This window comes from Myotis lucifugus, unplaced genomic scaffold, assembly GCF_000147115.1.
Source record: "Myotis lucifugus unplaced genomic scaffold, Myoluc2.0 scaffold_386, whole genome shotgun sequence".
Lineage (NCBI taxonomy): Eukaryota > Metazoa > Chordata > Mammalia > Chiroptera > Vespertilionidae > Myotis > Myotis lucifugus.
In genome coordinates, this window is record NW_005871434.1 from 445551 (window position 1) to 456983 (window position 11433).

At 50.4% G+C, this 11433-nt stretch overlaps 1 protein-coding gene across 1 annotated transcript in view; it reads right to left on the minus strand.

Annotated features, from left to right (window-relative positions):
• GRM6 (glutamate metabotropic receptor 6) overlaps positions 1-6653 on the minus strand; it is an 11307-nt gene extending 4654 nt beyond the window's left edge. Inside the window, 8 exon segments of the mRNA XM_023743352.1 lie at positions 50-72; positions 1388-1588; positions 1683-1823; positions 2911-3065; positions 3685-3820; positions 4121-4337; positions 6139-6570; positions 6573-6653. Coding sequence (XP_023599120.1) covers positions 50-72; positions 1388-1588; positions 1683-1823; positions 2911-3065; positions 3685-3820; positions 4121-4337; positions 6139-6570; positions 6573-6653 — 1386 coding nt within the window.
• Positions 6654-11433: the final 4780 nt, after the last annotated feature.

The window sequence follows — 11433 nt, forward strand, 5'->3', positions numbered from 1 at the left end:
TCAGGGTGGAAAACAGTTTGGTGGATCTCAAACAGTATGGTAGAATTACCACATGACCCAGCAATTCCACTTCTAGGTATAAACACAAAGGAGCTAAACACAGGAACTCAAAGAGATACTTGAACACTCATGTTCATAGCAGCATTATTCACAACAGCCCAAAGGTGGAAGCGACCATGTGTCATTGGGGGTTGAATGGATAAACAAAAAGTGTTTATCCATACAATGGAATATTAGTCAGCCTTAAAAAAGGAAATTCAGACACACGTACAACATGAATGAACCTTGAGGACATTGTGCTAAGTGAAATAAGCCAGTCACAAAAAGACAAATCTTGCATGATTCCACCCATATGAGGTATTTAGAACAGTCAAATTAATAGAGACAGAAAGTAGAATGGTGGTTGCCATGGGAGGGGGGACTGGAAAGTTGTTTAACAGGATAACAGTTTCAGTTTTGCAAAATGAAAAGAGTTTTGGAGATTGGTTGCATAACAATGTACATGACTACACTGTACACTTAAAAGTAGTTAAGATGGTAAATATACTATATTAAGCTATATGTATGTTACCACAATTATAAAAGAAAATAGAAATCTTAACTGTTCAGGTAAAAGGATGAGTTCAGACTTGAATAAAGGTCTGAGTGTTGACATAAAATTTGTACTAATTTGGCCAGCTTTAATTCTTTTAGAGGCTTGTTCTGTTAGCTTGTAAAGTTGGCCTGGAGTGAAATTCAGCTGTGCTATTTAGCAGAGAGCTTGGCAAAGAGAAGGCGCTCAATATTTGGTGGACGAAGAGTTTTAATTTTCTAAAGGACAGTTATTGTACAAGAATTGTATCTCTCCCCACAAACCACAAGCACAGCCAAGTCCATTGGGCCTTTTCAGAGCCCTGACCATGTGCCAGGCCCTCTGCTGGTACAAGGGGACACATCAGACTGGTGCCCAGTGCTCAGGCAGTGCAGGAGCTAATTGGGGCAGCATTTGGAAGCTCGAGACTCACAGTGAGCAGCATGTCCGTGTCATAGGCAGTGCCTCTTCACTGTATGCACTGGGCCCTGAGAGACCAGATTCCTTCAAGCTCTGTGCAGTGAAGGGGAGAGTTGTGTGTGACCTGCTGAGGGTTTCAGGCAGAAGGAGTCACAGAGAAATTCACCAACACCAGCATTTTTCAAGTTGGGAAAGGGGGTGCTGAAGCCTGAGAAAGGAGGAGTGTTAAAAAGTGGTCCTCATAACTTGGCTCAAGTCCCGAGCTCACAGGTGCAGGTGCTCCCTATACCATGCTGCCTCTCCCAGCCCTTTGCTCCCCACTCATCCAGGTCCCACAGAGAAATCCATCTCAGGGGACTTCCCCTCTCTCACATAGGAGTTCTGGCATCCACTCACCATTGAAGCGGACTGCCCGAATATACTGCAACAGTGTCCGCCCATCGGTGGGCTCCATTGCTGGGCACAGGCCTGTATGCCCAGGACAGAGCGCCTGGTGCATGCTGTGTAGGGCATGGGCAATGGCGTACACTGCGTCGATCACAAACTGCACCTTCCCCTCCTGTTCGTAGGTAGAGTCCCGGCCGATGCGTTCTTCACCTGTCCTAGGGATGCCCAGAGGAAATGCGCCTGGCCCCCAGATACCTAAACTGGCCTCCCACCTTTTCCATCACCTTCCTTGCCACCCTCTCACCTGTGCATTTGCGGGTGGATTTGTCTGACTGGGTACCTGAGCTGGTCAGTTTGCAGTTAAAATTCTCTTCCCAGAACTCTGCAAACCAGATGTTCCGGCGGTTGTTCTCCAGGGAGCGTGTCATGAAGTACTGGTCAAATCCTGAGAGGGAGGGGGAGAAGGGTGGTAACCATAGCCAGCCACAGTCACCCTGTGTCCCTTCACCAATTGCTCACTTTGCAGCTAGGAATCGCCATTGAACCAACTTCTGGCCTGTGAGTTCAAAGACATCTGGGGACTCCTTGGTATTTTCTGATGTTTGCATCCTGATGTAAACCTGAGCCTCACTACATGAAATACTTTTATGCTGCACATTCTTTCCTGGTTAGGATGCTGCTGTGAACATGTAGTGGGTGGAGCTTCAGCAGCCACTTTGTAAATATGATGCCACAAGCATGAAGACTCAGCAACCACAGAGAGTGGTGAAACAGAAGGGAGGACAGAGCTCAGCGCTTTGAGAACATCATTGACTCACTGCCCCAAACCTGAAGTCTTGTGATGAAATGCTTTCATTGCTGAGACTATTCTCAGTCTAGTTTGCCACTTGCAACTGAATGCATCCTAAAAAAAGCCTGCGGAAAGGATGTGAGGGTGGATGTATACCCCAAGAGGTATTAGTGTGGGAGGCAGGGCTCAGTGTTATGAGGGTCCACACTTTACATATAGCCCCGAAGTCCCTCATCAAGTTATCTGCAGTTCATTCAGCCTTTGGGAAAATGAGCAATACTGTTGTAAAGTGGACATCCCTGCTAGATTCTTCCAGATATTCACAGATGGGATAGTGGGAAGGAAAAAGGTAGGGGCGGCCTCATTACTTTGAGCAATAGGACAGTAAGTCCCATCTCCTTGGTTTCTCTCCCACCCTCACCCTAAAATCATAATGCCTTCGACAGAATGAGGAATACAGGTGTTGAATTAAAAAATAAAACAAAACAAAAAGCACAAACTAAAAAACAATTTTTTTTACCCTGTATGTTGGCTGTGCTTTTCCTCATTTGCTAACTCATTCAAACACTACTTGGAGGGATGTATTTACAGAATCTCAGAATCATAGAACTTGGGACTCTTAGAAGGGACCTGGATCACAGTATATTTTACCAATGGGGTAAATGAGTGCATCCAGAGGGATGGCGGAAAAGGATGGGGTGGGGGTAGGGGACAAAGTGGAGGAGGTCATCCCTACACTCACCATCAATGGAAGCTCTTTTGGGCAGGATAGTGATAGCCCCCACTGCCACGTCCTCCAGGTTCAGGATGGGTGAGATCTTGGCTCCCCAGCTGTCTGAGCCAACCCACAGGAAATGGCCAGTCAGGTTGGCCTGGCGTGCAGCCTCGAGGACCCTCCTGGTACAAACAGGGCTGAGGGTGAATAAAGTCCTGAGATCTTCCTTCAACTTACCTCTAGTCAGTTCTCATTCTTCTCTCTCCATCTATCCCATTCCACATCACTCATCAGATCCTCATTGATCAGGGAAAAATGGAGTATAGAGTGTTTAGAACACTTGCCCTGGGCTTCTGAGGTGGTCAGGGGTCCCGGGCTTGCCCTCTTGCTCCATGCACTATAATGCACTTCACACTGCCTGGAAGTAGGCTACCTTTTCTCTTACAGAGCCTCCTGCTGGCCCTGCCCCAGGGCTCCTTCCCTTTTGCTCATTTTCTGCACTTAGATCTGCCCACAGGTTTCCCCACTATGAATTATAAAAACAGGCATGTATTCTTGTGTATTTTCCTGGCTAGACTTAGAGCATCTCCACTTAGAGCAGACCAGGCAGAGATTGCAGCAGGAAAAGTGTGTGTGTGTGTGTGTGGGTGGGTGGGGGGGTGGGAGGTGGGAAGGGGGGGGGCACAAGAAAGAAGGAAAGGGAGGAAGAGAGGATGTGCATGTGGGGATGAGTGAGAAGACGAGGTAGGGCCTTCAAGGAGAGTATCCAAAGAATAGTGACTGAAGTTTCATCCATCCCACCTGATGTCATCCTCGTTGGCAAAGATGATGATGCCCCGAGCGTTGGGAGTCTCCATGAGTCGTCTGATAACCTTGTTGAATTCTCCTGGCTTTGGTTCTCTAGGAATCTTGATGGACTGGGCAATACAGACTCCCCCTGAGTGTCCAGGATGCCAAAGTCAGCTTTCATCCATCCCACCACTCACTGGGGCTGCCAGAGTACATGACTCTGTAGTGTGATCACTCAGGAGTCTGAGCCAGGGTTCTGCAGGGGTAAAGCCTAGCCTGTGCCCCACCTGCCAGGCCATGAGGCAGGACTGAGTCCTCCAAAGGAAAGGGGCGCTGATAGAAGACACATCCAGGCTCCCCACCATGGCCCCAGTGCCCCTATTTCACAGCCCCTGGTTCTCCCCTCTGTAGGTTCCTTGGTGCCTCTGACTCTCCTGTCCCAACTCACCTGCCTCTCGGGAGATCTGCACAAAAGCCTCAACCCCGCTCTCTCCATAGTTGCCCTCGGAGGCCAGCGTGGATACATAGTTCCATCCCAATGCCCGCACGATGTCCACCATGGCCTGGGCCTGGTAGGAATCAGGAGGCACCACACGGGAGAAGAAGTCGTAGCGTGTGGAGTCGCTGAGCTCAGGGGCTGTGGAGGCATAGCTGATCTGGGGAATCTGGAGGGGGAAAGAACACCTAGGCTGTGGAGAGAGGTTCAGTGACCGCAGGAAGGGAGGGCAATGGGGACTCAGGATGCAGGTGGGGGCACAGAAGGTTTGGGGTAGGGAGCTGAGAACCACTGGGAGTGGCAGAAGGTGTGGGGAATGACCTGCATCTTGTGAATAGGGCAGATGAAATAGGGGAGGTATGAGGGTCTAGGGGAGTGGGCAGGGCCACCACATCCAGTTGTGCAGGGTGTGTCTGAGCAAAGGAGTGGTGGGCGCTCAAGCCCAGCCTGCAGCCAATCTCGCCTCTAGGCACAGGCTCTGTCTGCCCTGGAGAAGGACATCCTTATCAGTCCCAGAGGAGACAAGTTTTCCTACTTCACACTAAGGGGTGGTCTGTGTGGGTGGGGGCAGCCCCAGGAGGGGTCAGAACAGGCAAGAGAGCTGGTGAGGGACACTTGATTCAGGGCTAGTGTCTAAAATCTGTGGTTTCAACACCACCTCAGTTCTGGGCTGAGCTGGCAGCATTGGGCCCTGGGCTCACAGGGTCCTGCTCATTCAGCTACAGTCCTCACTCGGACCCTGAAGGCCCTTGAGTTTGAGATGCTGCACCCAACCTAGAAGGAGAGACAGAAACCAGAGCTGCAGGCAGGGAAGGAGACAGAGCCCGCCCACAAATGTGAACATACATGAACTGGTGAGACAAAGACACCGCCCCCCCACAACACACACACTCTCTCTCTCTCTCTCTCTCTCTCTCTCTCTCTCTCGGCAGCCACACAACCTCTCTTGGTGCCATGTAGAAGGTGCATCTGTATGCTCTGCACCAACATTGCCATCCAGCAGAAACTGAGGTATGAGGGATTAAGTGGGTGCAGATGATGGAAGGGTCCCTGAGAAAACCTCCACCTAGTGCCATGGAGAATCAGAGGGCCCCTGCCTAGCCAGATGGAAGCAAAGCTCTCTTTCTCAGAAAGATAAAAGGTCAGAGATAACCCCCTCATGGAACTCAGTAAACTTTCCCAGAAGCCACCCCAAGTGAATGTACAGAAAATCACCAACTCTACTGCAAAGGCCTCCTAATCCCTGATTCCTATGGCTCCCCAAGCCACTGACCCTCAGATTGCAAGGAAGGTGCTGCCTCCCACAGAAGACGGTTAGCAAGAGATGAGGGCAGGGCAGGGACTGCCCAAGCTTCTCCTACAGGACAGGGCACTTCAGACGAAAGGAGAGTCCTCTGTGGCCTCTTTCAGGGGCCCCTTAAGAGACCTTTAGAGACAGCCATTTTGAAATTGAATTTAAATGATGATCAGAATAGAGGATCAAAGTACAGGTCCTTACAGACCTACCCACCCCCAGAGCAGCCAGGAACTTGTGCGGCTTGCCCCACCGTTAGGAGGGCCCTAATTCCGGGAAAAACTTGCTCCTTGTCACCCAGAGCTCTCCACCAGGGTCCAGGGTCAGGACCTCCATGTACGGTTGTGCAGCGTATGCCCCAAACTAGGACACCAGCGGCGAAGTGGGGTCTAAAGTCCAGGGCGCCCTGCTGTCAGCTAGGGGGGTTGGTTTTCTTATTCACACAGCGGGCTGTGTGGGGGCGGCAGCCGCTGGAGGGCGCCAGAGCAGACAAGGGAGGCTGAAGTGGTGGGGACCTGGCTCAGGCGATGTCTGGCTGGACCCATAGGCTTCCTTTGAAGCAGTTGTTTGTCTTTGTGAGTTGGAGTGACTTCTGCAAGGAGACTACACCTCCGCCACCCCAAGGGAGAGGATTGGACGGAGGGGCTGGATACCGAACGCGGCCAGCGGCCCTCACCGCAAACAGACGCAGCACGTTGGCGACCATGATGGAGACTGAACTGGCCGAGGCTCCCACGACAGCCACCACGCGCTCGGGGGGCGCGGCGCGCAGCGGGGGGACGCCGCCAGGGCAGCGCACGGCTGCCTCCCCGCCGTCGCTGCGGCCGCGGATCAGCGCCTGCAGGAAGCTCAGTGCCTGCTCCAGCGCGTACGTGTCCCGGGAGCAAGTGTCGAGCAGCCGCGCCCCCAGACGCACGCCTGGCAGCAGCTCGGGGTCTGCGTTGATGCGGTCTAGCGCGTACAGCATGGCCTCCAGCCGATGAATGCCCTGCTCCTTCTTCAGCGGCCCACACGCCCTGCCCGCCGCACCCCGCGCGTGCACCGGGAACAGGCCGCCCAGCGTGAGGCCGCCCGCCAGGCGCACCGAGCCTGCCACAGCAGCCAGAGCGCCGCCTGCGCCAGCATCAGCACCAGGATCGGTGGCAGCAGCGCCTGCAGCGGCGGTTCCAGGATGCTCCGGGGCCCGGCCATTGGCTCCCCGGCTGCGGGAGGAGACTGGACGGACGGGGAGAACACGGAATCGAAGAATGCTCCGAGTGCTTGCCTGGCCGGGGAGAACTGGGGAGCCCCGGGAGCTAGGGAGAGGGAGGCCGAGCCTATCAGAGAAGAGGTGGGATATCAACTCGGCACTGTCCCAGCCCCGCCCCCGCTGCTCTCAACACCCTCTGAACCTTATCACACGGCCCCTGCCCGACCATTATCTCAGCGCGCAAACCCTTCCCCTTCCCGATAGTCCTGGGCCACTCTTCCTGGGGCCCATCCCCAGCGCACACCCAGGCCCGCCTCTGTAGCCACACTCACCTGTGCCAGCCTCTGCCGGGTCAGAACGCAGCTGTGACAGATGTGGAGGGAAGAGAGAGAGAGAGAGAGAGAGAGAGAGAGAGCTGGGACAGTGCCGAGTTGATATCCCACCTCTTCTCTGATAGGCTCGGCCAAGATTTATTGCGCGCCTCCCTCTCCCTAGCTCCCGGGGCTCCCCAGTTCTCCCCGGCCAGGCAGGCACTCGGAGCATTCTTCGATTCCGTGTTCTCCCCGTCCGTCCGGTCTCCTCCCGCAGCCGGGGGGGGGGGGGGGGGTAGAGCGAGAGAGAATTTAAGGATTGTGGGGAAGGGATGAGAGGCTGCTCTGAGGGCAGAGACCCGTCCTGAGCAGGGATGTGCGAAGAACTGGATCTCTCCACATCTTCTTTCCCTCCCTCTCCTACTCCCTGGGTCTGTTTCTTTCCTGTCTTTGGATGTGTGTTGTCTACCTGACTCTGACTGTCTTTCTCTCCGGCTGTCTTTGACACACACACTCTGTCCTCTGTCTCTGGTCTCGTTGCTTCTCTATTTCGGTCTCTACCTTTCTGTCTCTCCCATTCTCTTTTCCCTTTCCCTCTCTGCCAATTTTTCTGTATCTTTCTTTGTCTCTCTCTGTCTCTTATCCTTTTTCTATCTCTTTCTCCCTTTCTTTCCTTACCACCAGTCTTTTGACTCCAGCTGCCTAAGGTACTCCCCAACTTTCTCCTTGCAAAACCCTGCAGTAAACCCAAGAGTAGAAGAAAGGAGCACAGGCTGTGAGCTGAGTGGACCTGCACAGAAAGAGGGAGAACAGGGCTGGGCAGGAAGAAGCCAACCTTTAATATTTTTAAATTATGTTTTTATTGATTTCACAGAGAGGAAGGGAGAGGGAGAGAGAGATATGGAAACATCAATGATGAGGGAGAATCATTGAGTGGCTGCTACCTGCACACCCCCTACCAGGGATGGAGCCCACAACCCAGACATGTGCCCTGACCTGGAATCTGGTTCATGGGTTGACACTCAACCACTGAGCCACACCAGCTGGGTACAAGCCAACCTTTAATATTAGCAGGGACTCCGCTTAACATACCCTCAACAATCTTGCAAAGAAGAGACTTTTACCATCAGCCCCATTTTGCAGATGAGAAAATAGAAACCTGAAAAAATTAAGTGACCTGCGCAAGGTCACACGGTTAGGGTGTGTCAGCAGCAGGATTTGCACCCAGGTTAGTGTGAAACCACCAGCCTGCAAGCCTCTGATGGAAGAAGGGGACGGCCAGCTTGCCCTGCAGCTCACACTCCACCTTTTGCAGCTGATAAGGGAGCCCTAAGGAGTTGTTCTGTCATTTATAAAGCCTTCCTGTCTCTGGGAGCAGTGACTCACACCATGTGAACTTGAGTTTCCCCATCTCATCTTTGAGGGTCAAAGGTGAGAGGGCTTGGTCAAAAGATACTTGTACCATCATCCCTGTCTGAGGTCCCAGATTTGGCTCTCTGAAGCCAAGAGGGCAAAGCATCCTGGAGACAGGTGGTGAGCTCTCAGCCCCAGAGATTAGCGGGCTCATCCTGCAGGGCCTGAGCTGGCTCGGGTTCCATTAGACAGTGTGGATTAGGGCGGCCACAGGGATTTGGTTAAAGCTGGCAGTGGGAGCAAGCAAAAGCCATGTCACCCTTCTCTCTTCCCCCAACACATATAGTATCTGTTTCCAGAGCTGTCCTGGCACCTCTCCCTGGAGGCCCAGATCAAGTGTGGCTTTACACATTTTAAAAGTTGAGAAGGATGGGGCATTTACTGTACAAACCTGGTGTTTGAGGTGTATGGGTTGGCAGCTGGGCTTGCACAGTCCTTTATAGCTTTTCCCGGCTCAGGACTTTTCAGACAGGGCCACAGCTGACATCACAGAGCACGTTCCCAACTCACAGGATCAGAACATCCCTGTGGCTCCTGAGTGAAGATGGAGCAAGCAGGGGCAGAATGCTTCACATGAGCAAGCAGGGGCAGAATCCTTCACAATGGTGCAAGAAGAGGTTGAGAGGATCTGACCAGTATGCTGGAGGTAAAAGAAAGAGAAGTAAGTGGGTTCCTGGCATGAGAAGAAGTAGCTATGAGGTGAGGGAGAAGAAGGCACCATAGTTCAGCATCTGGGAGAGGGGGCAGCATCCCTGAGAATGTGGGGACCAGGACCTGGACAGGGCAGAACCATGGAGAGCAGAAACCAAGAGTTTTATTTTGGACACAGGAAAGCCTAGAATCTTATTTGAGATTTGAAGGGATATGTTAAGCCTATGGTTGGAGTTATGAGTCTGGAACTGAGGGGAGAGGCCAGGGTGGGAGATAAAGCTGAAGTAGCAACAGTGAGTGTGTGGGATTTAAAGTGTTGGGATGAATAAGCTCACCTGTACAGAGGGTGTGGACAGAGGGTGAGGATGGAGACCCAGGCATCCCAAAGTCTCAACCAGGAGTTTGAACAAAGAGTGGCTACTGGAAGGGGTGGCCAAGGAGGTAGAGGGAGGATGGAGAGTGAGCGGCACAATGGCCAAAAAACAGGATTGAGGAAGGGAGGAAATTTATCACAATTAATTCAGCCCCATGCAGTAGCAAATGATCATTGTTCACCTCACGCAGATGAGACAACTGAGGCAGAGAGGTGTGGCCACTCCCCCAAGGCCACACAGCACAAGGGGCATGGGACTGCTCAGACAACCTGAGGTTAAAAAAAACAAAACCCTCAATAACCTTCACTGCTGAGTCTATGATTTCAGCTCTAGCTATTTCAATGGCCAAGATTCAATTAAATTAAAAGCCCAGGGCTGCTGCCTGCTGTATGCTTTCCACATTTCTAATCCCAGAGCTGGATGTTAAATATATATTTTTAGACTAGCCTCCAATTTAACAGCCACATGATTTTTATTACTCAATTTGTTGGGGAGCACAAAAGACTTGGCTGGAAAGTTGTAAGGAGGACATTCTGAGAAAAGGGAAGTGTGTGGAAGGCCGCCTGCCCTGTTTATCCGAATTCTGACTTAGGGGAGATTTAGGGGAGTGTTGAAGGTGGCGCCCCTAATTATTCCTTGACCTTTCCAAACAAGCCTGTGCATGTGCAGACCCTGGGTGTTTACTGGAATCCTTATGCTTAACCCCTGGATGCCCTTGCCTAGAGGACAATGTAAACACATGTGTCCTCCCAAGATTACTCACCTACTGATTGTATCTAAAGATAAAAATTCCAATAAAAGGCTAAGGAGCCTTCTCTTTCACATTTGGAGCAATCTGTTCATCCGTTGTTCAGGGGCTGGTGGTCAGCCCCAGCAAGGTGGTGCCCCAATGTGAGGACCAAGGAATGCAATGAGACACGTTGTGAAAGTTATAGAAAGTTTGTGGACATTGTAGAATTCTGTGAAGAGAAATGTTGAATGACACAGGCCAGTAAGCCAGGACAAGTAGAATAGGGAAACTGAGATGGTTAAAAAGTAATTTGGAGCCCTCTTGTAAATCCTATCTTCCCTAAACCAAGGACACTTAAGAGTCAATGATTTGCATTTTTGCCTCCCTAACCAGAGGGTATAACCAGATAGCAAATAGCTTATTCTCAGGGAGATTGATAGCAGAAATCCAATCAGTGTCATTTGCTGACCTCACCCAAGGACAAATGAAGTTAGAGAATAAACCTTATTTTAGTTAGTCCTTTTCCAGTCTGTTAAAAGTGAAAAGATCTTTTCTATTTTTCTACCCATGAAGCAAAAGTTCTATAAATTATTAAAATGGTTAATCATGGGAACTGAAGTTTGCTAGCCTATGTTTGTGCCTAATATACTTTGATATATGATCTTTTGGTAAAATAAATTTGACAATCCTTCCAGGGTTTAAATTTTAAGAAACTTTTTCTTGACCTAGAATTGGCTTTAGATCATTCCAATAGGCCTTCTGGAATGCCTCAATATTTGTTTTCTCTCTCATGAAGGAAAAATTTCTGCTTAAGGTATATGGGAATCTTTGTCAAATAATAATAACTATATTATGCTTTCATTTATAGCTCTAATTGTTATTCTGGAATATTGTGTTTTGCAGAAAGGACAAGATTCCATGTCATTTGAAAGTATTGCTGATTCTTAAACTTTTTGTTTTTCAGATATAAGGAAGCATTTTTAATGCAAATTTGGTAAATTATGTATTCTCTCCACCTGTCCCTCCAGAATTTGGCAATTCTTAATAAGTGGCAATACATTTCTTTGCATGAATTCAATAAGACCTGTTTCCAATTGTAGCTATATTAACCAAGATAAACTGATAATGGGCCTGCTTATAGCAGCCATGGCTTCACCACCTTTTGCAGAACTTGGTCTATCCAGCATTCCACAGGAATTCCTTACATTCCACAAGGGCAGCCCATCATTGAACGTTGTGTGTGTGTGTGTGTCCCAGTATCTCTCTCTCTAAAAAAAATCAATAAACATATCCTAGTATAAGT